Source organism: Denticeps clupeoides, unplaced genomic scaffold, assembly GCF_900700375.1.
Source record: "Denticeps clupeoides unplaced genomic scaffold, fDenClu1.1, whole genome shotgun sequence".
NCBI classification, from domain to species: Eukaryota; Metazoa; Chordata; class Actinopteri; order Clupeiformes; family Denticipitidae; genus Denticeps; species Denticeps clupeoides.
Window position 1 is genome coordinate 47501 of NW_021629971.1, and position 27296 is coordinate 74796.

The 27296-nt window shown below is 40.1% G+C and overlaps 2 protein-coding genes across 10 annotated transcripts in view; one reads left to right on the forward strand and one right to left on the reverse strand.

Moving 5' to 3' along the window:
- The window catches only part of LOC114778595 (sialic acid-binding Ig-like lectin 10), a 14754-nt gene extending 1894 nt beyond the window's left edge, over positions 1 to 12860 (forward strand). The window contains exons 2-18 of one of the 5 annotated variants that reach the window (XM_028967139.1): positions 3103 to 3189; positions 3926 to 3974; positions 4084 to 4116; positions 4228 to 4575; positions 4655 to 4936; positions 5748 to 6005; positions 6116 to 6394; positions 7142 to 7405; positions 7565 to 7816; positions 9210 to 9476; positions 10898 to 10973; positions 11136 to 11211; positions 11334 to 11446; positions 11555 to 11612; positions 11677 to 11786; positions 11884 to 11938; positions 12412 to 12860. In XM_028967139.1, the coding sequence (XP_028822972.1) occupies positions 3130 to 3189; positions 3926 to 3974; positions 4084 to 4116; positions 4228 to 4575; positions 4655 to 4936; positions 5748 to 6005; positions 6116 to 6394; positions 7142 to 7405; positions 7565 to 7816; positions 9210 to 9476; positions 10898 to 10973; positions 11136 to 11211; positions 11334 to 11446; positions 11555 to 11612; positions 11677 to 11786; positions 11884 to 11938; positions 12412 to 12639 (2808 nt within the window). In that variant the 5' untranslated portion in view covers positions 3103 to 3129 and the 3' untranslated portion in view covers positions 12640 to 12860. Of the gene's footprint in view, positions 3190 to 3925; positions 3975 to 4083; positions 4117 to 4227; positions 4576 to 4654; positions 4937 to 5747; positions 6006 to 6115; positions 6395 to 7141; positions 7406 to 7564; positions 7817 to 9209; positions 9477 to 10897; positions 10974 to 11135; positions 11212 to 11333; positions 11447 to 11554; positions 11613 to 11676; positions 11787 to 11883; positions 11939 to 12411 lie in introns of all 5 variants that reach the window. The other 4 variants (XM_028967137.1, XM_028967138.1, XM_028967140.1 and 1 more) reach the window with 4 other exon arrangements.
- Positions 12801 to 22638, reverse strand: LOC114778598 (myelin-associated glycoprotein-like). 5 transcript variants are annotated; one of them, XM_028967153.1, is made up of 14 exons: positions 22461 to 22520; positions 18665 to 18809; positions 18226 to 18498; positions 17931 to 17999; positions 17464 to 17805; positions 17067 to 17378; positions 16641 to 16892; positions 15864 to 15944; positions 15545 to 15781; positions 15007 to 15279; positions 14749 to 14851; positions 14277 to 14343; positions 14049 to 14165; positions 12801 to 13512 (listed from the first exon to the last, which is right to left on the reverse strand). In XM_028967153.1, the coding sequence occupies exons 4-14, from the start codon at positions 17974 to 17976 to the stop codon at positions 13159 to 13161; spliced, it is 2184 nt and encodes a 727-aa protein (XP_028822986.1). In that variant the 5' UTR covers positions 17977 to 17999; positions 18226 to 18498; positions 18665 to 18809; positions 22461 to 22520; the 3' UTR covers positions 12801 to 13158. The 5 variants fall into 5 exon arrangements, with proteins under 5 accessions (XP_028822986.1, XP_028822983.1, XP_028822982.1 ...); XM_028967150.1 differs by lacking the exons at positions 18226 to 18498; positions 22461 to 22520 and adding an exon at positions 22624 to 22638; XM_028967149.1 differs by lacking the exon at positions 18226 to 18498.
- Between the last annotated feature and the right edge of the window lie 4658 nt (positions 22639 to 27296).

The window sequence follows — 27296 nt, forward strand, 5'->3', positions numbered from 1 at the left end:
TCGTGTCACGTTTGTCAGTTGGCTGGCAAACCGAACCAGTCGATTCTGCCCGCGCCACTCTGTCCTGTGCCTGTCCTGTCCGAACCCTTGTATTGTGTGTATTCTGTTTGTGTGTCTGTCTCTCTCTCTCTGTAATGTTGCAGGATGTCATCAGGCCATGATTGGTGGGCTGTAATAGGTGACAAGATAAGAAGGGTGTTGGTGTGAAGGATTGTGATCAGAAGACAAGAATAACATAGACTCGAATCATAACTTGACTGACCCGAACTGATTTGTGTGTGTTGCTTGTTTATATGTCTTTGTTGGTAATAACCTGTTAGCCACAAGTGCAATAACTTCGTTTTGGCGTTTCTGCTCCTTTGTCCCATTTGCTATGTCCCTGACCCTAGACCAGGGACATAACAGTTCCAACTTGGGATTCTGGTTTTTGTTGTGGAAAGAGAAAAAGAGGTGATGTTGTGTAGAACATCCATCCTACTGCTCTGACAACAGGGAAGAGGATCTTGAGATAAGACTTCATGTATTTCCTCAGGGTGGAGCCGGCTCAGGTAGTGGAGATGGATACCCACCTGCTTCTGTTTTTGTAGTGGTTACGGCCTAGCGGCTAAAAAAATTGGACTCTTTAAAAAAAAAAAAAAAAGACTTTCCCTTGAGCAAGGTATCGTCCCAATACATGTCACCCTTCCCAGCTGCTCACTAAGGGTGATGGATTAAATGCAGAGGAAACATTTTAGTTTGTGCACAGTATGCCTTGCTTGCTGCATATTTTCATACAAAATTCACTCACTTAACCTGGAGGGCGTTTTTCATCTTTGACCATAGATGGCAGTAGTGACTCTGTTATGCAGAGCAGTCGCAATAACACCTCATTCGTTGCAGGTGATGAAAAGTGCACAAGCATGGTACCCATTTGGATGTTTAGTGTCAAGTGTTGAACAGTTGTTAACTGAGTGATATCATGTTATTAAGCAGTAGATTCTGCTTTAGTTAAATCCTGTGCATGTTCTGTATATAATGAGCTTTGTAACTGGTGGCTTTGTGGGCAGAAGGTAATATGCACATACTTTAATGTGTAGAATATTTACAGCCACTGGTTATGTACAAGTGACGCATGCTTCCCCAGTGGCCGGCTTCACGTTGACCAGAAGCTTTTTCCTATTTTTCTTGGAAGGTTCTCAGTACTCCTATCTTCTGCAACATTTATCACCTTGCATCACACACAGCTATCGTAGAAAAAAAAGGTTATACTAGGACACTATTTAGTAAAAGTCAGAGGTGAAAAATGTACTTAAAAATTTCTACTCAAGTAAAAGTACCCATCTAAAAATCTACTTAAGAATGTCACATCGGCGAGCTGACGGGGGAAGTAAGCGCAGAGACTGGACATTCTGGGAACAGTGGTTTATTAATAAACAGAAAAGAAAACATGGCGCGACGACCGAAAACTGGGGAAACAAAAGGGAGAACCAAAACTAGCCTGCAGGCGTGTGCCGATTGCCAGAACTCAAAACAACACCAAACAGAACAGTTGCAAGGTCTAAAAAGAGTTCACGAAAATGTTGGAGCCGCCGAAGGGCGGAACCACGGCGCCTCTTATCCACAGTCTGGATTGGCCACAGGTGATGTCTCCAGCTGAAGCCAATCCAACAAAGAAAAAGTAAAAAAAAAAATTTGATATAGAATTTACTTTGAATCAAAGATACTTTGAATTACATGATGTAAAAATGGACTATACATAAATGTAATACTACACTAGTTGCTTTTATATAATTTTTAGGCGGTATAAACTATGGTTAGACAACTCCATAAAACATTTTTAAGCACAGTTGGCCACAAAAGTTGGCCAGAAAAACTGATACACTATGAATACATTCAGGATGCACTGTACAGGCTATTCTAGGCTATTCTACTTACTACCACATGCTCACAGGCTGTAAAAGTTTAGGCTATATTCAGTATTAAAAACTGATGCTCAACAACATTTTTGGAAGATTTCATTACAAGTAGGAGAATAACTCAAATATTTCCGGATACATTTCATTGGCTGTTGTGTTGCGTTTTGCCCAGATACACTACTGCTGTTTTCTGATTGTGTAGACCTTTTTTATTTTATTTTTTTGATTGGCTGGTCCACAGTCTGAGAGAAATACGCCATGCGCGAACGTGCACAATTTCTTTTTAGTTCAGGCATTTTTTTTCCTTTTTTATTGCTAATTATTTGAATGGAAAAATTCTGAGTTACTGTTACTGAAGATTACATTTACATTCACAGCATTTATCAGACGCCCTTATCCAGAGCGACTTACACTCAGTAGTTACAGGGACAGTCCCCCCCCTGGAGCAACTTAGGGTTAAGTGTCTTGCTCAGGGACACAATGGTAGTATGCAGGACTTGAACCTGGGACTTCTGGTTCATAAGCGAGTGTATTACCCACTAGGCTACTACCACCGTTGATTAGAACTTGCAGTCACACTCTGAACCTCTTCAGAGTCTGGACAGTGTCATCCGCTAATTCCGGAGCAGCCTGTCAATATGTTCCTGGGATCCTGCTATCAGCACAGGAGTTTGGATTTTGTAAAACCCGCTTTGTGTGTCACTTTCCAGTAGGAACAGAAAAGGTGGAAGCAACAGAAATAGGGAAGTCTGTAAAGCTGGAGTCTGTCCTGACACGGCCACTGGAATTCAGATAAATGGGAATTATATTGCTATAACCTTGTGGTGTGCCATAATGTTTCGCAATATTCTACAGCATATCTACAGCACATTTTGTTTGTACAACAGCTGTTAAAGATGAAGGGAGAATGTTCTTATTAAAGATATCAGTACATTCTCTCACTATTATGCTCAGCTTGTTATTTTCAGGACTATTTAGTAAATATAGTAAATGTTTGGCATGATCTTATTGTCTAAAAATTAAGTTAGATTATATTTGTATTATATTATATAAAACAGTTTATTACATTTTAAAGTAATGGATTTACAGTATTCACACCAGATGCACACAGGAAACACAACTGGGTTCACTTACAAGATGGAAACCGTGCTTATGTGCCATAATAACATTCTTTGATTTCTTTATGCACATGGTTGCACATGCAAAGACCCAGGGGAGTTATCTTTTGTTCAAAATGCACACAAAAGCTAAACCACCTGACACAATTATCAGAAAGGCAACGTTCTGTGGAGAGGTAAGCAGTCTGCTTATATGACATGCTACAGATGAATATCTGCGTTAATTCTGCACGGTTATGGTATATAAACAATTCTCTGCATTTAACAGAATTTTACGCAATGTATATTTTGACATGTATGAAATGTAATATAAATGTAAACATACCAGGTTTTTGTGAAGAGTGACTGATTCTGTCTTGTGTCATTATATCTGAATTATTTGCTTAAATTGCTGAATTATTTGCTTAAAAAGGGTGGTAGTAGCCTAGTGGGTAACACACTCACCTATGAACCAGAAGACCCGGGTTCGAATCCCACTTACTACCATTGTGTCCCTGAGCAAGACACTTAACCCTAAATTGCTCCAGGGAGACTGTCCCTGTAATACTGATTGTAAGTCGCTCTGGATAAGGGCGTCTGATAAATGCTGTAAATGAAATGAAATAATTTAAACATTAAGTAATTTCCGAACTAAGAAGAAACAGGTTGAATTATAGATTAATTTCATATTTGCAGTCATATTCAGAATATAAATCTTTTCAATTTTTTGCATCATTCTGGCATTCAATGAACCTTTTGTAGTGCGTTGCATGGGCTCAACTGAACCATAACGACATTTACTAAGTAGTCAAAACTCAGCATGAGTCACTGACAGGTGCACATCAACGCTTGAACCTCTTCCTGTCTAAGACATTTATAAATGTGTGTGCCTGTTCACACTCATGTGAAATGGTCTTCTGCGTGCTTCAATAGGACAGCAACATGTTACTGCGCTGGGGGATTACGCTTCTTCTAATGACAGGTATGGGGAATGTGTTGTGCTTTTTAGTGCATCTGAATCAACATATTTAAAATGTTTTATTATTATTTTATTTTTTTTTAAACCACTGATTTCACCTTTCCACCTGAAGCGTCACATTCAAAATCTGAGTCAAATTCTGAAGGTATGTTGGTGACTTTTATCTTGGTGCGACATTATTCAGATTCATCAAGTACATTAACTTTCAACATACCAGATTTTCATGTTATTCTTCCCTTGATTCGACTGAATGCAGATTGCGTGACTCAATTAGAAGGAAAAAAGAGTGCTACGGCCAAAGCAGGATCATGTGTGACCATAAGGTGCACGGTTTCCGCTACAGGCCGGAGCCCGTATGATACAGAGTATTGGATTAAAGACTGGGTATGGACAAACAACACTCACATAGGCATCATTGTGAGAAGCAACACAGCAGTCCACCCAGTCGCCCAAGAGTATGATGGAAGGACAGCCCTAGTAGACAGTCACTCTTGCAGCCTGCAGATATGTAACCTCCAAAAGACCGATGAAGGATATTACAGCTTCCGGGTCAGTAGATCAAAATGCAAATACATCACTGATAAATTTGAACTCAAAATAGAAGGTGAGACTTTTTTTTTTTTTTTTTTGTAACAATGCTTTTTGTATTTGTTTGTCATTAACTACCTCTCCAATACTTGCAGACAATCCATGCCAGGTCGAAACTAAACCTTCAGTAATTGTGCTGGAGAATGAAGATGTAAACCTGGAATGTTCAACATCTGCTGCCTGTGAGTCTGCTCCAGAGTGGCTGACCTCTGGCCTGGATCCACGCTTCAAATCGCCCCCCAACAGTTCAAAAAGCAATAAGACATCAGTTCTCGAATTCAGAGCTGACCAGCAGGATGATGGGCGAGTGCTGTCATGTCAACCACGTGGCAACCAGGATGGCTTTTTGGTTCGAACTGTTACAGTGACTGTACAATGTAATTTTGTTCCCAAAATTTTCAATTTCATAATATAATAATAACCACAATAACTATTTAAACAATAAATGTCATAATTACATTAATGTATGAATAATAATAATGATAAATGAAAAAGATTATACTATTGCATGTCTTTATCAGCATGTTTGTTTTCGGTCAGATTAGAAGTGCATAATTTACAGGAGGACCATAAGTTTCCTACAAAATCGATTGTGAATTAATTTAGGTCCTCAGAGCTCATCAAAAGCTTTCATGCTCTGATGGGGCTTCTCTGGCACATAAAATTAACCATGAAGTAAATCTTTGATAATTTTGGTGTGATAATTAACTCATATGACATAGACCAGTATACTGGCATTTTATCTCTTACCCCTAGATATAAATTTTATTGGCTTTACATTTACAGCATTTACCAGATGCTCTTATCCAGAGCAACCAAATTCTTCACCTATCATAACAGTATATTTCAGTACACTTAATATTGAGTAGGTCCCCCTTTTGCTTGCAAAACAGCTATGACCCACTGTGGAGTTCTGTAAGTTGGTTCCTCCATGAATCAGAATTAAGCTAAGCAACAGGGCCCATTATTCTGCTAGAAGAGGGCACTGCCATCAGGGAATTCCGCTTCCATGAAGAACTGTACTTTTGCCCAAAGCATCACACTGCCTCCACCAGCTTGCCTTCTTCTCAAAGCCCCCCCCCCCCCGTCCACTTAATATGTCCCACCTGTTAGCAGAGGTATTCACTTGTCAAAATTCACTTAACCCGTCATAGTGTCATGGCTGATAAGTGTATCGTTTCATTTCAGATGCACCAGAGAATGTACATGTACATGCTGACCCTGATTTGTCAGACATTACAAAAGGTGACCCACTCACACTGAAATGCACAGTGCAGAGGAGCAACCCAAGACATGACTGCACCTGGTACAAAGACAGTGAATTTAAAACAGCCGACTGTAACCTCTTATTTTCCTCCGTACAACCTGCGGATACTGGTAACTACAGCTGTCAAGCAAACAATTCAGTGGGCAGCATTTCTAACATGCTCCAGATCAACGTGAAATGTAAGATCATGTGATTTTCATTAAATGCTTCTGGTTGCATTCGGTCTAATTGAAGTGTGTAGAATTGGAAATTATTTGTTGGCTTGAAAATGAAAACCTTCTGTCTACAGATGGGCCGCAAAATACAAAGATCATTTTAGACTCCAGCACAGTAAAGGAGGGATCAAGCCTGGATCTGAGATGTGAGGCAAATGCCTACCCTTCTCCTCATGTGCACTTCTGGTACTATGATCCAGGACACTCCTCTGCTTCGGAGAGGCTCCCGGAGACAAATAAAATACTGCACTTCAAGCAAATTAGAGTGCAAGATAGCGGCAAGTACGTTTGCAGGGCAAAGAACAGCATCTCTGCAGGGGACAACTCCAGCTGGATCAGCCTCAATGTTCTCTGTGAGTCACAGTCCTTTTCTGCTGGTTGGGTTGTTTACCCATGTGGTTTTCAGAGATCTACCTTGAAGCTCACTCCTGTCCTGGTCAAAAATGTTATTATCCACCAAAGGGTTATGTTTAAACATTCCTGGCCTCAGAACTATTAAGCAGGTTTGTTACAAGTTGAAGTCAAAGTAAAAACAAAGTGTAGATGGTGGAGGGCATCATCCATGTTGGATAACAGTTTGTTGACAGTTCTCCTCTTCTTCACTAACATTAAAGCGTCCAGCTCCATTCCAACCACAGTGCCAGATCTCATTTACATTTACAGCATTTGGCAGACACTCTTATTCAGAGTGATTTGCATCCTTACCAGATAGTCTCGCTGCATAGCAGTGTTCATTCTAATGCACTCCACAGAATGCGGGGCAACCACCAATGGGTGGAACATGGTGCGTGATATGAAATGTGTCCCCTCCATTTAACCATCACCCTTGGTGAGCAGAGGGGGCGACCTCAGTGGTAGCTTGGCGGTTCGGGATTCAAACCCGCAACCCTTCGGTTACGAGCCCGCTTCCTTACCCCCTAGGAAACAGAGCTGGCTCAGCTCCCTGTACAGCACGTGTGTTTGCAGTCCCATACAGGCCCACTGCCAATGTGGCTGACCACTAACCATTTGCTGTGGTAATGACAAGTAATGACTTTCACTTTCAAAGGTTCCCCATCTCTGGTCTGAAGTAAATCATGCTTATCCTGTCTCCTCTGCAGATCGCCCTCACAACCTCAATCTCATCATGAATTCCTCCATCACAGAGTTTCAAATGCTGGTGATCATTTGTACAGTAAAGAGCAACCCCACCGCCAGACTTACACTGCTTAGGGATGGTGCCATTCCCCAGAGCCTGTATTCAACATACAACAACTCACTGCAGTTTGAGCTGAAGGTGTCTTTCACACATGCTGGATGTTACACCTGCGTAGCCGAAAACTCTGAGGGCAAAAACAATGTGACTAAAGTTCTGAATGTAAACTGTAAGCAAAAGGTTAACAAAACAAAACAATTCTTTCATTCCCAGTCATGTTTGTGAAAAAAAAAATGAAATACATTTGAATAGAAAATAGGAAAAAAATAATAATACATAATGACGAACTTAAATAAATAAATAGTCTTCTTTTTGCCTGACTCAACAGATGCTCCTAAAAATGTGAGTATACGGGTGGACCCCCATGTTGTGATGACAGAGGGAGAGAGGCTGACCCTCACCTGCACGACTCAGGCCCACCCCAGTGTGTCCTCGTACACTTGGCTCCATTCTGGGGACAGGAGAGAGGGTGAAACCCTGATCCTTACACATCTCTCTGCAGCAAGCAGGGGTCAGTACACCTGTGAAGTCCGTAATGAAATTGGCGTAAATTCCTCGTCTGTGAACATCAGAGTCAAGTGTGAGTATTTCGTGGCTGGACAACATCATGTTGGTTTGTGAAGTTTGGTATGTTATGTGGCGGCACGTGTTAAATGCTTATTTCCATACATAAAATAATAGTAGGGCAGTTGTTGGCCTAGTGTGTAACAAAACGGACACTTAATCCGAAGGTTGCTGGTTCAAAGGTGCCCTTTACACTGCTCCCTGGGCACCTTTCATGGCTTCTCACCAAGGGTGATGGTTAAATGCAGAGGACACATTTTGTTGTGTCACCGTGTGCTGTGCTGCAGTGTTTCACAATCACTTCACTTTCCTTTTTTTTTTCCTTTTTCTACTCTGTGCCACCAAATTATTTATATAATGACAAAATCTACTTAGAACTTGCTGCAGGAAGACAACCACCCCTTCACATCCTCAATTTATTATGTGCACAGAAATCAAAAGCAGTGATTCAAGCTGATGTCAGCCCCTGCCTACTGTATTGTATGGAGAACAGAATATTTTTTGTTAACAAAATTTATTTCCTCAACAACAGAAAGTCATTTTTTCCACAGACTGAATGTTGCCGAAGGCAATTTTCTGCACACAATACGTTTTGCAGATGACAACATATAGTGACTTTCTGTAGGTGGTATAAAGCACTGGGTGAACAAAATTACCTTTTGTTCTGTGAAATAATTATGGTCACTAGCAACATGCTGTCACGACTACGGACTTACGGGGGAAGGAAGCGCAGAGGTCTGACATGCTGGGAAGGGGTTTTTATTAACGGACAATAAATAAAAGAAACAATGGCGCGGTGGCCAAAAACGGGAAATAAAAGGGAACAACACAAACGAACGTAAACAAACCCGTAGGCGTGTGGCGATTGCCAGAACTGAAATTACGAACACCTACACGGTTACAATGTCAAGTTCACAAAAATGCCGGAGACCTAGAAGGGGCTGAAACATCCGGCATTTATGGGGCGTCAGGATTGGAGTCAGGTGTGGAGCCCAGCTGCAGGCAATCCTGACACTTGCATTCTGTAAGCAAAATGAGTTTTTGTAGTTGCAAACAAATTTTGTGGAGGAAATTACCTTCTGTTTTACATCATTAAATAATTTAATTGGTGGCAGAGAAATTCACTGGTCCACATAAATAAGCCATTGACATGCATTAATTATGTTGAAGTTGTAAGAGTCGATTCTCCAGACATGAAGAGTCCTTCTGCTTTCCCCCCTTCACTCCAAATGATTGTCTTCGATATGCAAATCTTCTCTGGAAATGAAAAAGGAATTTCTTTAAAGGTTATTTAGTCTGTAAATATTTTATTTAATGACTACACTGGCATGGTGGCTAGACATTCAGTTTTTGCATAACCAATTAATAATGATGAACATCTGAATGAACCATATTTTTTCTCTCCACAGATGCACCAAAGGAAACAACAATCAAACACAACATCACCGGCAGGTCACAGAATGATATGAAGACGCCTGTATCCCTGACGTGCATTGCAGAGAGTGACCCCCCACCACACAAGTACACGTGGTACAAAGTCACCTATGAGGTGGACCACCCAGTGTCATCTCATCAAAATATCACTGTGGCACCCACTGAACCAGGGACATATTATTGTGTGGTTGAGAATGAGTTGTCCACTAAACGCTCAGAGAACATACAGCTGTTCCAGACCAGTGAGTGGTGTTCACATGATTTTATGAATCCAAACATAGAGAACATTTAGAGAGCATTTTTCACTATTGTCACATTTACAGAATGCTTGCATTAAAGTGCAAATTGTTTAAGGGTGTTTAAGGGTGTGTGAGAGCTGTCAATCATGTTTGCAGGCTCCTCCCTTGTTTGGCCATTATCAAAAATGTTCAGTCTTTAATTTGATTGATAGGTTTATTTGATCAGTGACAAAAAGCATTTCAAAATAGTTAGAAATGAATTTGCATTTTAATGAATGAAATAAGTATTTGATCCCTTTTTCAAAAAGTGCTTTAGTTCTTGGTGGCAAAACCTTTGTTGACATCACTGAGGCCAGATATTGTTGTTGATGGGTCGTATGCACAGAATGGGAAAGCAACCACTATTCATCTCTTACAATGCCAGAACTCCGTTTCTGTGTAAAAACAGGTGTGTAGGATGGCTATGACCAATGTTTAAGCACCTCAAAAAAAAAAAATGAAATGTGTCCTCTGCATTTAACCATCACCCTTAGTCAGCAGTGAGCAGCCATGAACAGGGACTGTATATCCCTCGCTGCTAGTGGGTGGCCCAGCCTATCATATATTTTAATATGTGCAGCCCTCATTGAAAAAAGTTTGGACACCCCTTAGATGTTCGGTGGTGAACCTGTACACGTGCTTTCTTGAGCAGGGGAACCTTGCGGTCACTGCAGGATTTCAATTCTTCACAGCGTTGAGTGTTTCCAACTGTTTTCATGTGACTGTGGACCCAGCTGCATTGAGATCATTGACAAGTTCCTCCAAAGTAGTTCTAGGCTGGTTCCACACCATTCTCATGATCATTGGATCTCCACAAGGTGAGATCTTGAGTGGAGCTTCAGCCTGAGGGAGATTGGCAGTAATTTTATGGTTCTTCATTTGTGAATTATCTCTCTGATGTTACCTTCTCGCCCAGCTGATTGGCGATGGTCTTGTAGCCCCTACCAGCTTTGTGTAGGTCCACAATATTGTCCCTGACATCCCTGGAAAGCTCGTTGGTCTTTTCCATGGTGCAGAGTTTGGAATATGCAAAGATGGATTGATTCTTTTATACAGGTAATGAGTTGGGAGTTAATGAGAAGGTCCCAAAGTCACCTGTATAAAATACAACTGGGAACAAGAAATATTGCTGGTTGATAGAGGATCAAATGCTTATTATTTTGAAAAAAAAATTTTTTCTTCTATTTCTCTTCAAGTAAAACTACCAATGAATTTATAGACTGATCATTTCTTTTTTAGTGGGCAAACTTCCAAAATCAGCAGAACTCTTCCTTCTTTAAAACTGTGATATTCTGTTTTTCCTAAATACATAAATGCTGACCAGAGGAGGATTTTACATGATGATATTGTTTCTGACTGCAGTTATCACTAATCTGTGTTATCAGGTGAACTCAGACGTTGGTTTCTTCTGCTCATCTTCCTTCTCTTCATTGTGATTTTCCTGGTCCTTCTTCTGTACAGGTGGGGTCCAGTGAAGAACATTTTCAATTGAAAATGGAATAACAGTGTACAGTGCAATCAGCACGTTCTGAACTTAATAAAATCATTCATAATTCATAAACTAAACAAATAAATACATGTGTGCATTTTTACCAGTAATTATGTGTGTTCCCAATGCTAAAGAATCCACAAGAGGAAATTTGCACAGCAGAATGGCGAAGAGTCTTCATGTCTCCACACATCAAATGCCCTACTTTTGGTACAAAATTTTTTAAATAATCCAAACATTCTACTTTTTGCAAAGAGCTTTTTGTTTAAAAACTTAAAATTTTTTTAAAGCACAGCATATCTTACAATGTGTTTTTTCTGTGATTGATTTAGGATTCACATATCGGCACCACTGAGAACCTGATTATGCCGGACGTGGAACCTCTAATATCCACATCAAGCAGCCAGCAGAACCCTCAGGCAAGAAGACAGTGTCCAGAAAACCAGTAAGACCAGTCCCACGTCAGACACAAAAAATTATGACATAATTTTTGAAGAAACACAGATGACATAATTTTTGAAGAAACAATAATTTAAAAATGTCTCTTTTGTAGGCCACACTCCAAAATTCACACTGTCTACGATGTTTTGAAAATGCCACACATGATAAAGGTAAAATAAGTGAATTGTCCACTGGCATAGTGTTTTCCCATGTGCAGTTACACTTAGTTCACAGTTTTCACAGAATCCTTCACCACGCCAAGCAGAAAGAAATCAGTGTGCAGATGAAATGGATGATGCTGTCAACTATGCAACTCTGAACTTCAGGGACAACAGATCAAAAATGTAAAAAAGTTACTAAATTAAGAGTAAACATTGAGAGTTTGCCATCTTTTTACTTTGCCAGTAACAGCTTATTCATCTGTTCTTCCGGGGACTCTAGGACTAAAGAGGCTGACGTTGTCTATGCAAAGGTCAAAACAAAGTCAAAGATAGAGGTTTGTCATCACCAGTTTAAAAGTGGCCCATTTTTACTCATTTTACAGAAGTAGTGGAACAAACTGAATAATAAACATGCTTTAAATGTATTTAGGATACATTTCAATGGATCGATTCTAGCAGCCCAGTTTCTCTCATAGTTCTCTGAATTCTTTTTCATGATGCTCTACTTCAATGCATTGAGACTGGTTACTTATAGTTGTAGCATTTTAACTGGATTTAATACAACCCTACCAGCCATTCAGAATTACGTATCCTACTAGATAATAGCAGGTTAAATAAATAAAACAGATTGCTGCATTTTAATAATCATTTAAATAGGCAATCTGTTAATTATATTCAAATAATATGAATATTATATTCAAAAATTAAAAGAGAAATTTACTGACTGGCTTCTAATTGTCTTCTTTATTGGTCACACCAACAGAAAATAATGTGAGCAAAAGTAACAGTGTTTTTTTTCTTTGGACAGGACACATCGTTGGAACAATCTGACTATGAGAACTTTTCTGGGGCCAGTCACTTGCGCCACGCTGCAAATGCAGATTGGGAAAGCAATGACAGCGATGAGGACACAGAGGTGAACTACAGTGTCATCGCCTTCAAGCAGAACCAAAGTCACAGCAAGACTCACTCAGGAGGCTCCAGTCTGGGAGAAGATAGTGCGAAAACCGTGTACTCCTTCTTAAAAATCTCCTAACTTCCCATGGATTCTCTCACAGTAACTGTTATCCACAGAAATTATTAAAATAGATTAACAGCTTTCAGTTTTTTTATTTTAAAGGGGAAGTTTGCAGAAATATCAGTTTCCACGTTGTAACCTTTTCTACTTTTGTGAACCTGTACTTCACACATGGTAATAGCATGGTAAACATTAAATAAGGTAAAATGCATATGTTAAATAAAATCATTATATAATCATTTCATTTTTTAAGATCACTTTCTTCTAATTACATACTTACATACATTCCATTTTACACATAACAAAATATAACAATTTTAGGACTGTCAAACGATTAAAAATTGTAATTTAATTTTGCATTGAATTTAACACTATTAATCATGATTCATTCCTAAGTCTAAAGCTTGTTTTCCATATTTTAAACTATGAAGGAGACATATGGGACTCACATTTGGAGTGAATGGGAGATTAACTTAAATTTTTTTAAAATAAAACATAATCTTGTTCAATTTTGAAAATGTTCCTTTGTCATGCCATTTATGCCAATCTCTTCTGCTTGATGATGTTCCCGTAAACCACCTCCTCTGCCTCATCAAGTTCATCTCCCATCTTTGCCTGTGGGTGTTTTCTAGTTTGCCCCAACATGTTCTCCTCATTGTGATGCACTTCACCCTTGGTGTCCTGTCCATCAGAACCTGGATGTTTGTGACGGACCACGGCATATTCTGTGGTTTGGCATGCACCCCCCAATATGTTTTGACCCCCTTCATTAGACCCTCCACCTTTAGCATGACATTTGGGGAAGTCCAGAGTGGCATAGTGAAGAGACTCTTTCCTCCTCACCTCTGGATTGTTTCCTACATCTGTAGCATTGGCTACAGCAGAGGCCTCCTAAGATTCCAGGATAAAAGATAAAATGAGAAATACATAAGAAAAAGCTCACAGCCTCATTTCAATAGTAATCAGAAAGTAAAAAAAGGAACTCAGATAAAAATAGAAATCATGATGGCCATGTTTTACATGCACATGGAAAAGTAAACAATCTTATCTAAGTGGAAGAAAAGGCCATGCTGAACACTGAAGTGCAGTGGAAACAGCAGTGGAATTGAAACAAATAGGTACATGACATACAAAAACAAATGTAAAGAGGAGATAAGACATCGGAGGACCAAAGCATGTATCTATGATCATCATTGTGAAAGAGTGCAGCACAGCACACAGTGACACAATGAAATGTGTCCTCTGCTTTTAACCTTGGTTAGCAGTGGGCAGCCATGACAGGCGCCAGGGGAGCAGTGTGTGGGGATGGTGCTTTGCTCAGTGGCACCTCAGTGGCACCTTGGCGGACCGGGATTCAAACCGGCAACCTTCTGATTTCCGTGGGTGTCTACAGACCAATGCCAACGAGTAAAATGGTGGAGACTCGCCTGCCTATTTTGCGCCACTCCGCAATTGGGTTTCCTCGTCTTCACCAACACATGCTCTGTCTCCTGTCTTCTCCCCACCGCATGGCACAATATTTTATTTGCTCCTGTCTCGTATTCCTGTAACAGTGAGCCAAAAACTTGTGGTCTGACTGAGGCTGTGTGCAGTTTGACTTCCTGAATTCTGTTAAATTGAGAAAAGATCATGACTGTGGGCATGTCACTACTCACCCCATCATTATGGACGAGTCCTGCAGCATCTTCAGGTCTATTGTGTGAAGTCATGGCTCCTTTTCCCCTTCAAATTAAATTAAAGCATTTTTGGCCAAAATGAGCACATATATCAGATTTATAGTTATGAATTTACATTTTTGTGTAAGAAAAAATTCACACATATGTTGCATATTGATTTGGGCATTAACAGCTTTTTTTTTTCAGATAGATTCATCCATCAATAAAGTTGAGAAGTAGAAGTATATATATAAAATAAAAACAGTGACACGACTTGTTGTCTTCGCTCAGGGGGCATCGAAAGTCGACAAAAATCAACGAATCGGCTTTTCCATTCATTTCCTAATATTTATATGATCAATTTCACTTTACACTAATTGCTTAATACATGATAAAATATTCTAAAATCTATTTAAAATATAAAGCATATTTATTGAATATGGACATTCAATTCTAAATTCACTGTCCTTACCTTCTCGTCAGCAGTACAACCGAACACAAGAGCACGATGGCTGCAGCCCCAGCAGCTGTTCCAATGAGCAGAGAGGACACATGCAAAGCTGGCATGGGATCTTCTGTAAATATAGCAATAATCAAGGTTATTTCTCATTTAATCAAACATATGAAGTCTTGATAATCCACACAGTGCATATTCACTAAGGTGGACCTTTCATCAAAATTGATTTAGAGAGCAGACCAGTTACAGCTATGAAACAAAGAGGTCTCTTACGTTTAGAAGAATCCAAGGGGGAAAATTTAACATTTGCAGAACCTAAAAAGTTGGTGCTGACACACTGCACAGTAGGTGTGTCCTCTCCTGCGGGATGGATGGTGAGGAAGCTCCTCACACCTTTGCTGTCCACAGTTTCATTGGTCGACTGATGATGGAGATTGGCAGGGAGACGCCACTCCAGTGTAGGAGAGGGATTCCCAAGGCTCTCACAGAAACAGTTGATCTGAGCTCCGCTTCTGCTGCAGGTGGAGTGAGAGATTCGAGGAGCAGCTGGAGAGGAGAAGAAGATTTAGTTATGTTCAGTAATGAAAAAGAACATTTTCAAGTTCATTTTGCTTGGCTTGGCCACATCCCTTGTAAATGGCGTGTGGACCAGGCTACCACTGCCCATTTGTGTATTATGGATGCAGGAGAGGTCATGTGGCTTGATTCATGAAATCTCACATGAAACAAGATGATTAACCTACAGAAGAAGCTATAGATCTCAGCTAGCCTCAACTCTACAGGTTTACCATCCTGTTGTTGTTTTACTTACTGCTGACATCTACATGCAGAACACTGGAGTTTTTTGAACCATGAACATTCTGTGCCACACAGTAGAACATTCTTCTGTCCTCTAGATTGCTCATGTTGAAGTTAAGTGTCTCCCCAAAGCTTACAGGCCCACTTTCATTCACTTTGTACCATGTGTAGTTACACATTTGAGGATTGGACACAGCGCTGCACCTCAGAGTCACAGAAGAGCCGAGTAACACTGAGACTTTGTCATCACCTGAAACAGGAAAACACATAAGAACGGAAACTGACACTTTCTCCCACAGAACACAGTAAGTAATTCTGTAATTCTGATTTACCTTCGCATTTCAGAAGCGGAGATCTGTAACAAAACACAGGCCCAGAAGCGCTGATAGTGACAGATGTGTTTTTTGGAGGGTCTGAAAAGACAGCACACATTACAAATATACATACACACTCACACATCCATTTTAGCTAAAAAACTAGACAGTGTTGTGACTTTGGAGGATAATGGATCACTTTCATTACTGGTCATTTTGTTTCCTGTCTTATTTGTGAATTTTATTACACATTTATTGTATGTAAAATGCAAATGCAGTTATACAACCTTCCCTTGCTACTCCTCAGTTCTACTACCACAACAGATAAGGTTGTATGCTGTAGTGCAGGGCTTCTCAACCACTTGTTAAAGCCCACTGGTGAGGGTAATGACAGTCTTACACAGATAAAATAATAGTTCTTATTTTATCAGTTTCAAAATTGATCCAAGGACATAAACCTTTCCAGACTGGAGTTTCTGATGGAATTTGGAGGGTTAAATGAAAAAAAGACAATATAATGTCGATTCTTCTTTTATTCTGGCTTCTATATTAACATCCGATTTCTAAACCAATCACAAGATTCCTCCACAGCATGAAGTAAAATCATCACTTATTTCATATTCTGTGTGGTGTTTTCGGCAATTAATTCTATATTTGTGAGGATGATTTGCTGGTTTCTTATGAACTTAACTGTCTTTGGTTTAAATACACATCATTTATACTATAGGAATGTCATCCTTGTACAAATAAAATAACAACCACACACAAAAAATAAAAGTAGAGCTTAACACTCACACTGAACGTTGAGCTGATAACATGTTGATTTGTCCTTTCCATGCTTATTTTCTGCTTCACAGAAATAAACTCCATTATCTTCGACTTTTGCTGGATTGAAGTTGAGAGAAGATCCTGATGAGTAAACCTGTCCCCCTCTGTACCAGGTGTACTTGGTCACCTGGGGGTTGGCTTGACTGCTGCAGGTCAGAGTTACAGGTTGGCCCTCCAGCACTGAGCCCGAGAGACTGACAGTGGTGTCCCTGGGGGAAACTGCAAGAAAAAGACAACATTCAAACAACATCCTACAGAATTCAACCAAAGTTTCAATGAATGCTTGAAATATTAAATACTTTGAATGTTTATGTAGCACATACAATACAATACAGTCATTTTTTACTTTTATAGAAAGAGACCAAGATGTACTCTCCCCCATAAGAAACTTACACTGAACACTGAGTATAATATGATGCGACACAGAGGAGACGATTTCACCGCTCTGTAATTTATACACAGCAGAGCAGATGACCTTCTGCCCATGGTGGAAGAGTGAAGCGATGAATTTAAGAACAGAGATCTTCTCTTTAGTTTTGTCCTCTTTCTCCTTTAGTGTCTCCTCAATGTTACCCAGGCCAGGGCTCCATGTCAGATTTGGGGGGTCAGTGGGGCAGGGGGCTGCAGCAGAGCAGCTCAGGGTCATTAATGCCCCCACCACCACCTCCACAGTGTGAAGATGCAACGTGGGTTTGGGTGGAGAATCTGGGTGAGGAAGCATTTTGGACTTTCATAGCACTTTGTATAATACACTAAATGTCAATATTAGGCATAATAAATAAATACTTACCTTTCACCTCCATGTACAGAGTTTTTGCCTTGAATGTATATTTTATGAATTCAACCCTGAAATTAAGTGCCTGTGTGAAGGAACTGGGAACAGCTTCAATGACTGTTGTGCAGTTCTTTTCACTCACTTTCCCAATTGTTGCTCTGACAGTCCCTGGACAATCTCCATTTTTACTACAAACAATCACATCGACATCTCCATTCCGCCAGACTCCATATGAATCTGGGAGCTTGCTGTCATGAGAAGGCTCAACATCAAACGAACACGGTATAAAAACACAAGATCCACTGAGTGCCTCAATGTTTGTTGGTATCTCAATTGGCCAGTCTGCCATAAAAGCCCCTGCACCAGAATTAATAACAAACAGTCAGCTAATGATCAAGATCATTATTATTATTACTATTATTGTTCTTATTATTCTCCAGACTAAGACTCCTTATAATTAACAGGTATGTAAACCCACAAACCTGACAGAATACCATAGAGAAATATGAGCCGTGGGGTCCCGTCCATTTGATCTCTCACAGCAGGTATAACTGCACCAAACCCAGAAATATATTTATAACTTATGCAACATGCATTATGTTTTTTCTTTTCTATAAAACTACTCTTCCACACTGTATTAACTGCAGTATTTTACTGAATCATTACTTCAGGGGCACATGGAAGCAGATAGAAATGAAAATAGACATGACATTAATACTAAATGCATGAGACATGCTGAGAGCTGTTAATCATGCCAAAATACTAAAAATAGTATACTTTGTCTGCTGGGTTACACCAAACAGGCTGGGTTAGTTCCTCTTGGTGACAGTGGTGGCCTAATCAGAAGCTTGCCGGTTCAAATCCCGATCCGCCAAGGTGCCACTGAGCAAAGCACCGTCCCCACACACTGCTCCCCGAGCGCCTGTCATGGCTGCCCACTGCTCACCAATGCAGAAGACACATTTCATTGTTTGACATCCCTGATGTGGAATTAATGGGTGCAGCATTTAAAAGCTGCAGTTTCCTGGCACTGAACACCCTTTTCCACATCTATGGAAAAAAGTCTACATTCAGACACTAAATGTATTTTTATTTTAGTCAGATGTAAGCACCTTGAAGGGTATTCCAGGTCTACATGATATTAAACCGGAGAGTAAAGTAAATCATTGCCGGCTGAGCATTGTTGAGGTAAAAATGATAATGATATTTATCTCACCTTCAGCAGACTCCTGTTTAAAGTAAGACGGTAAGTCAGGACGTGCGTTTGATGGAGAACTTCCCTCTGACTGAGCAGTAAGTGTCTGGTCGATTCTGAAGTTCCTTTTTGTGACTCAATCAGGAAGCAGCTCAGCAGCTCTTTTCTAAATGAGAAAGGAATGGAACACAAATAAACCCTTATACCACAGCAGAACAGGAAACGTATGTGCTCTACAGAGCCTGAAGACATGTTCATTTACATGCTCATACATGCATGTCCATAAAACTTTTCACTGGTTACATTCAAATCATATTTGATCACAAGCATTTACAACAGATCATTTACATACAGATACTAGTGGCGACGGCAGCAACTACACCAGTGTCCAGTTCTTAGCAACCTCAACTTTAACTATAAGACTCATCATCTGTAACTACTCTGGTCTGCTCAAAAGGACTTCACGCTTCGTACTGATATCCACTGACGTTTATTTCTTTCATACAGGTCATGAAACGCTGATGGAACACCGTGAAAACTAAAATAAACAAATTCAATATTTCAAATTCATATTGATCACAATAATAAACACAAATGTTACTCATTGCAATAAATTATTATGCAATAATTAATCCAAATTAACAAAAGAAATCGCATAGCTTACTGACTTCCTACAATGGTCCATTATAGCGCCAGCTACACTTCCACCACATTACCTTTGATACAATGAAGATGCTTCATGCAATACATCAATGGGTAATTTCCAAATAAACGACTTCTTCAAAACACACACATTCAGAAATGAACATTAAGACTCTTTAGTCACATTTCCAATGTACAACAGTAGATTAAAACTTTTAATTACTTTCCACAAGAACAACTAACTTTTGTATGGGTCTTTCTATGATGAATGGTTTATGTAAGCGTTCACCCTTCTTTCCCAGCTTTCTGTCTCCGACTTGTAGTGTCACTGTCCTATCCAGTCCATCATCACCCTTATGAGTATCTACAACTCTACCCAGTGTCCATTCATTGCGAGGGATATTTTCATCTAAATATTCTAGCACCGCTTGCCATTAAAATGCAGTGGCATTCGGTTGCAAAAGTGGAGTGGCCCAAAAGATTCATATATCAGGCACCTGTGCAGCTTCATTGTAAAACCATCATGTTTGTTTGAACCTGATTTTCAGGTTCTTCTTCAACAGTTTTTGTAATAGCGCTCTCATTGGGCTTCTCTAGAGCTGCTTCCTCTGGATTCTCAGCTGCTGCTTTTTCTGGATTCTCTTTAGCTGCTTCCTTGGGATTCTCTTTAGCCGCTTCCTCGGGCTTGGTATCTGCGAAATCTGACTCAAGTACCTTAATAATGGTAAATGGAGTTACAAGGGGTATCTCTTTCACAGACACATGGTGACATAAACCAGTTACATCCATTGCATTGACAGACTGTGGTGGCCCTCCTACGATGCTCCAGCCTAGGTCTCTTCTAACAGCATAAGGCTCGTTATCGCCTCCAGTGATGACCTCTCTAGGAGCTAGGGCTCTGGAACAGTCATAGCCGATCAGCAATCCAATTGCACAGTCCATTAAGGTCGGAATCTCTTGAGCAACATTTGCTAGATGCTTCCATTTGCTAGCTGTTTGACATGTAGGAATGTGTGTGCGCTCTAGAGGAATAAAGTCTCTTGTGTAAGCGGGAGGTATTGGAGAAGATTCCTCTGACTTTAAGTCCTTGCAATCTTTGACTCTTCACAATAGTGTCTCTTTTGACCATGGTTGCGAGCTTTAGTTTTACTGGCTCAGTCGCTGCCTGCAGCTTTTCACACACTTCCTGATCAACGAATGCGTTGGTGCTTTGCGTATCTAATAGGGCATAAACCAAGGTTTCAGTATTAGGAGCATTAGCTGCTGAGATCCACACTGGTACAATCATTGACGTGCTCCTATTCTCACCTCCTTCCACAGAACACGACGTTTTCTTCTGCTATGCGTTGTGTAGGTTTGATTGTTGGAAAGCGATCTTCATGCAGCAGAGTTGGATGGCTCTTTTTGTATATGCTGCACATAGCTCTGTTTTTTACAGTCCTTAGAATTATGACCTTTCCTCAGGCATGCAAAACACAGCTTGTTTTCATGCACATATTTTTTCTTATCATCCTCAGACATTTCTGTTAGCTTTGGACACTTATGTACGGTGTGGTTTCCTCCACAGCAAGCATACTTGTTCATGCTTGAGTTTTGTGGTGGTATGTCTCTTTTTCTTTGTTTGTCAGTGTCTCTTGGATTAGTTTCCTCTAAAATAGGCTTAGTTGCAGTGGTTGAGGTATCTGGTTGAGGTGATTTTACATTGATAACATTTGCTTTTATGCGTTTAGTTTCTCTTACTGGATTTTCTGCTGGTGACTTTAACACGTATAAGGACGACACAGGGTTACAAGCTATATGTACCTCCTTAGAAATAAAGTTTCTCCTCACAATCGTTTAGCACTAGTAGACCTTTTGTGTGAGGCATTTCATCACTACATGTTTGCAGAAAATCACTGAATTCTCTCAGTTTGACATTCTTTTCCACAAATTTTTGGCCACTTTTTAAGTTTCTCCCTGAAATCACAAAGGAATGTCCATATCTTGCATTGAGCCTTTCCCATACCTGTTTATAGGCTTCTTCATCTTTACTATAGAAGCTGCCTTCAAGAGTAGATTTTGCCTCTCCTGCTATGTATTTTTGTCTGCAGGATTTGAGCATTGTCTCTCTATAAGAGCTTTAAAACTTGTGCTCCACTCTATGAACTTTAAAGGGTCACCATAAAACAACTTGGCTATGTTCCACGGCATGAAAGCAGGATAAAAAAAGGAGTACTGCGTTGGCTGGGAATCAAACCCGGGTCAACTGCTTGGAAGGCAGCTATGCTCACCACTATTACACCTACCAGGAAGTTTTCCTTGTTGTGAAATGACCAAGGGCATCTAGACCCAAAATTGGTATTTGCTGTTGGTTGAATACAGACCAGATTGAGATGGGCTGTAGTAGTGAGTGGTGGTGCAACTATATGATGTTTACAACAGTCTGCTAATTCCTCTGAGTAATTGTCAGTTTTTCCTACAGAGAACATGGCACTGATGAGAAATCAATCTCATGCTGGATGCCTGAAAGAAACCATGCTCAGGGCAACAGCAGCAAAATACTTGAAATGATCTAAGGATTACATCAGTTTACATGCACTAATTGAATATTGCATTGCCAATTGCCCATTGAACTGCCATTTGAATATTTGTGCTTAAAACTATCCATATAAAACTTTTCTGATCATGACAGTGAGATGACTGCACTGCAGTGTCCTCCACAGTCACCAGATCTCAATCCAATCAGACATCTTTCTGATGTGGTGTGACGAGTGATTTGAATCATGGATGTGCAGCCATAAAATCTGTAGCAAATGCATGATGCTATCACGTCAATTTAAACCCAAATTTGTAAGGAATGTTTCTGTCAGCTTTGAGAATTAAGGCACTTTAGAATCAGAAACTTCATTCATTTCGGGGAAAAGAAATGTATTACATAATGACTGCCACAAACACACAAGAATGTGAAATAAAATATGTCTCAATAAATCTGTAGAAAGAAACTGCTGCTGAGTGAAAAAATTAAAACTACAGAAGGCAAAATGGTCCAACGTGGTACTGGCAAGGTGTACCTAATAAAGTGGCCGGTGATGTGTGTAATGTCACAAATTATAAATGTATATATTTTTAGAATGCTGTCATTAAATCATTACATATTAAAAGACTGGGAGAAAGTTAAAGAGTTTGCTAATCGTACATTTGGAAAAAATGGGAATCCATAAAAAGGATTCAGCGACGTTCCTCCTGTCTCGATCCTGAAACCACACAGAGACAACCAGCACCAGGCCTCAGTATATTGTGTTAACTTCATGCAATTAGCCTACACAGCAATGTACCAGTAAGTTGCAAAGCTAATTTACCTTTTGTGCTAAGCTGGAGATTGTCATACATCATAGTTATATTTACATATTTCACATCTGACGTGAAAAGCAGTAGCGCCTGTATTTCTCTCTTGTGGGAGTTTAACTTACTCACAAACTTCCGAGGTAAGAACGAAAATTGATTGGTTCAGAGAGAGAACCAATCAAATCGTAGAGGAGGCGGGTCTAATGAAATGGATGGGGCAGGTGAAAGTTTTAAAAAAAAAAAGTCTCTGTGGCAGGATCCGTGAATGGATTTTTCGCTGCGCTTAATACAAAAGTAAGATTATTTAAAATGTATTTGATGTACAGGCTTTACTTTGCGAAATTGGTTTGAGGCAATGAAGCAGGTTAGCATTCACTTAGCATTAGATATTAGCTAGCATTAGTAATTAACCAACCATAAAGATTCTGATGAAATGCTGATTGCATGTGATGCATAACTCATATTTGCGTATTTTATAATACGCAAAATAATATTATATTTTTCATTTTGCCAGCAGCCATCACTTCAGGTCAGGTTTGGTATTTGAAATGGCTTTTTTTCTACATAATTATGATCTCTTATTAGTGTTGTAGGGTTTTTAAAGTCTGGAGAAGACTGTGTTGCAAGCAGTTACTATAAGTAATGTAGGGAAAAGCTGTGCTGTCAGCTTTATTACTGCTGGTGGTTAAGATTAGTAATACACTAACGTTATTGCTCTCGAATGAAGAAGGTTAAAGATCCTGAGGTCATCCAAGCAGTTGTTGTTTTTGAGGAGGGGGATTTTGTGCATTCCTATATCAAGCTATTTTAAATCTCATGTCTGGCTTGGCACGAATTATTACTATTACGCATGTGAGAGATCAAACACAGCAACAGGGCGTAGCAATGGAGAACCAAACAAAACCAGGGTCTATGTTTATTTCAGTATAATGTAGGATGCTGGATTTACAGGTGCCATTGTGCACAAAATGCTGAAAGACAGTAGACATAATATCAGCATTAAAGAAGAGGGTATAAAAAAAACGTGTTGACCCAGAACTACTGGCGTTTATTGACATGTGGCTTGAACAAGGACTATCGGTCTCAGAAAGATTGATACAGATAGATGCAATCGTCAATACTATGTTACACCAGAGGATATTAGGATGATCAAGAAGAGCGTGAATGCTCTTATTTTTCCCGATGTAAAAGACAGTATCAGAGTGGACATACTATGTACATCAGAGTTAAAGCAAACATTTGTTTTAATCAGCCATTAAGTGATGACCAACCGCTGATTACTGTAGTACAGACACTCTTTCAAAAACTACCAACTACTTTGACCTGTACTGTATACTCCTTAACTAGTTCTACTGGCTTCCTGTGGATGGAGGTGGTAACTGCTGCAGCCAGGTCTGCTTGTTGGTGAAGGTCACCACCATCTCCTTGGTTTTCTGACATTCAGTTCCAGACATGAGGTGTCACACCAGTCCACAAACTCCTGGAGAAGCGGACCATGGTTGTGTGAGGGGCCTGACAGCAGAGACTGGAGGACTGTGTTGTTGGCGTCTTTCACCGGGTGTCTGTGCCTGCAGTCATCTGTGTATCAGATGAGGAGCAGAGGAGAGAGCATGCAGCCTTGTGGTGACCAGGTGGAGGTATAACGGAGGTCAGTTTTTTTAACCAGTACTCTCTGTGATCTGTTGGTCAGAAAGTCCAATATCCACAGGATTGTCTGGTTGTCTAGATGAAAGTTGGAAGAAAGTTTATGAGCCAGGATGTGGGGTTGCAGGGTGTTGAAAGCTGAGGACAAGTCAGCAAATAAGAGTCTTAGTGAAGAAATACATTTATGTATACAAAGAAATGAGATCATCGTTAGTCATGTAGACAGTTTTTTTCAGATATAAATGTATTTGTAACATCATTTATTGATTTCAGATGCAACCTCAAGTGCAGACCCCAGAGACGTTTCCCATGATATTAGAAGACAATGCTGTGAAGGGACAACATGGTAGACCGTATACGGTACTATAGACCGACTCCTGGTGTTCTGCAGGCATCATGAAAGCGCTTACAAACTGTTGAGAATTTGCCTGCTAATGTTTACTTTATTACAGTGTAATACAATTTAAATTTGGTACAATACATTAATGTTGATGTCCTGTGTTTCTTGTTGGCTGGAACAGGTCATCAGCCAGGAGAGAGACATCCGCGCCGGAGACAGAATACAGGATGCAGCGAGAGGTCAGTACACCACCCGACATCCCCAGACCAGGAAAGAGGTGCACTTTTCCGAATCTTGGACTCACCTAATCAGTTCCTCCACTCTTGTCTGTCCCCATGCAGATCAGCGGTATGTCATGCTGCACCGTCCCCAATTCAGGCTGAACTTTTTCCCTCCTCTCTTGCGCTACGTGGAGCAAAATGAGGAAACTCTGAGTGCGCTGGCAGCGGTGGGGTCAGTGAAGGTGGACTGCAGTTTAAATGGAGTAACTTTAAAGATGCAGTTTTTTTATTCTGGATGACATTAATCGTCCATTTCAATGTTTTTGTAAGATCTGCAGCATGGGAACGCACAAAAAAGCCATACAGTATCCACACTAAAGTATCACTGACAATTTGCTATATCGAAGGATTCAGGCTCCTTACCTGTATAAAATACAACTGGAAGACAGAAGTGTTGCTGATTGATGAGCTCTGGACCCCTTTTTTTAATGGACATACCCAAAATTAAACTGTTTAACTTACTTGTGAATATAAGTATTCATTTCAAATAATTACAGCTGTTCTGGGACAGTTTTGAAAATCAAATTTCAATCAAAAGTAATACTAAAATGAAAACATGAATATAACTATTTTCTATTCCAATAATCTCTGGAATAAATGAACTGTATACACATTATTGAGTATCATGGCATTGCATTTTTTTTGGATGTGAGGCACCGTGGCGCCTGGCACTTTCTGCAGCGTAAACGTGTTTTCACCCTATAGATGCCGCATCCTGCAGTATCCCGTCGCCGCTTGGCAGAGAGGTGGGTGTAGAAAATATATGAAGTAAAAAATTTGATCATGTAACTGATTTGAAATAAACAATACTGTACTCAGCAATTCAACAAAGAACATCAAGTACAGGGAGAAAACATAAAAAATATATAACCAAAAAAATATATGAATAATCTTTCTTTAATAATAAATTCTAAAACAGAGAGTACATACCTTTCAGAAGAAGGGATCTGAAAATGCCTCAACCTCTTCTGCACACAGGAGATCCTCTTCATCAGATGAAGATTGAACAGTACAAATAGCTGGACTGCTGTGTTGCACCAGAATATCAAGCACCTCCTCAGTCGTAAAAAACTTGCTTCTTTGCTGCGCCATCATAGTTTGGTCTTCTCTCAGAATCTACAGAAACAGCGGCGCCTGTCTTGTGTTGTGGACTTTTTTGCCTGTAATTCTGTACAATACGCGCAGGCATATCTCACGATCGCATTGATTGATTTGAATGGTTTGTTTTAATCGTCTGAGCCTGTAGAATTGTGGGAGCATTTGTGGAAATAACTTCATCAACACCATTCACCACACACCATACTTTCGGGCATGAAGGCTGTATTAAGGCTGCTGATTTATTTGGAATTTATTCATCATCAGACATGGTCCTGCAGAGTTTTTTGGTGAAGTTCGTTTATGTGCGTGTCTTTGGAATTGTATTTTGTTTAGGTAGTTTTGATTTAAAGCCTAAGCTTTAAGGAAGCTAAGGTATTCAGAAGGTTGACGGTTCAAATCCCGATCCCCCAAAGTGCCACTGAGGTGCCACTGAGCAAAGCACCATCCCCACACACTGCTCCCCGGGTGCCTGTCATGGCTGCCCATTGCTCACTAAGGGTGATGGTTAAAAGCAGTGGATAACACACTCGTCTATGAACCAGAAGACCCAGGATCAAACCCCTCTTACTACCCCTCTTGCTGATGGTTCGTACGCTCTGTGTATCTGTGACTTCAGGATAAGACCGAGGTTGATGAGCGAGTGGGAAAAGATGACCAAGGTGGCAGGGAGTTGTGTCTGGGCTACAGAGAACTGCAGAGGGAGTGTAGAGTGAGACATGCATTGGACAGAACCATTCATACACAGTGGGTATGGAAAGTATTCAGACCCTCTTAAATTTTTCACTCTTTGTTATATTGCAGTCATTTGCTAAAATGATTTAAATACATTTTTTCCTCATTAATGTACATACAACACTGAATATTGACAGAAAAATACATATATTTTAGCAGATTTGAAAAACTGAAATATCACATGGTCCTAAATATTCAGACCCTTTGCTCAATATTTAGTAGAAGCGTCTTTTTGATCTAATTCAGCCATGAGTCTTTTTGGGAAAGATGCAACAAGTTTTTTCAAACCTGGATTTGGGGATCCTCTGCCATTCCTTCTTGCAGATCCTCTCCAGTTCTGGCAGGTTAGATGTGAAGCCACTCCTTTGTAGTTTTAGCTGTGTGCTCAGGGTCATTGTCTTGTTAGAATGCTGCTACCACCATGCTTCACTGTTGGGACTGTATTGGACAGGTGATGAGCAGTGCCTGGTTTTTAACAAGACAACAACCGCCGGCCCATTCTGTGTTTCTTTCTCCAATCCCCTGACTGCATCTCTGGAGCTCAGCCACAGTGATCTTTGGGTTCTTCTTTACCTCTCTCACCAAGGCTCTT

Excerpts from the sequence above, each read along its gene's own strand:
- LOC114778598 (XM_028967150.1), bottom strand. The coding sequence starts at position 17,976 with ATGGACGGGACCCCACGGCTCATATTTCTCTATGGTATTCTGTCAG. Across the intron at positions 16,893-17,066 it reads TATTATACTCAGTGTTCAGT|TTTCCCCCAGGGACACCACT; the intron begins GTAAGTTTCTTA and ends TTTTTCTTGCAG. Across the intron at positions 15,782-15,863 it reads TCCGCTTCTGAAATGCGAAG|GTGATGACAAAGTCTCAGTG; the intron begins GTAAATCAGAAT and ends TTCCTGTTTCAG.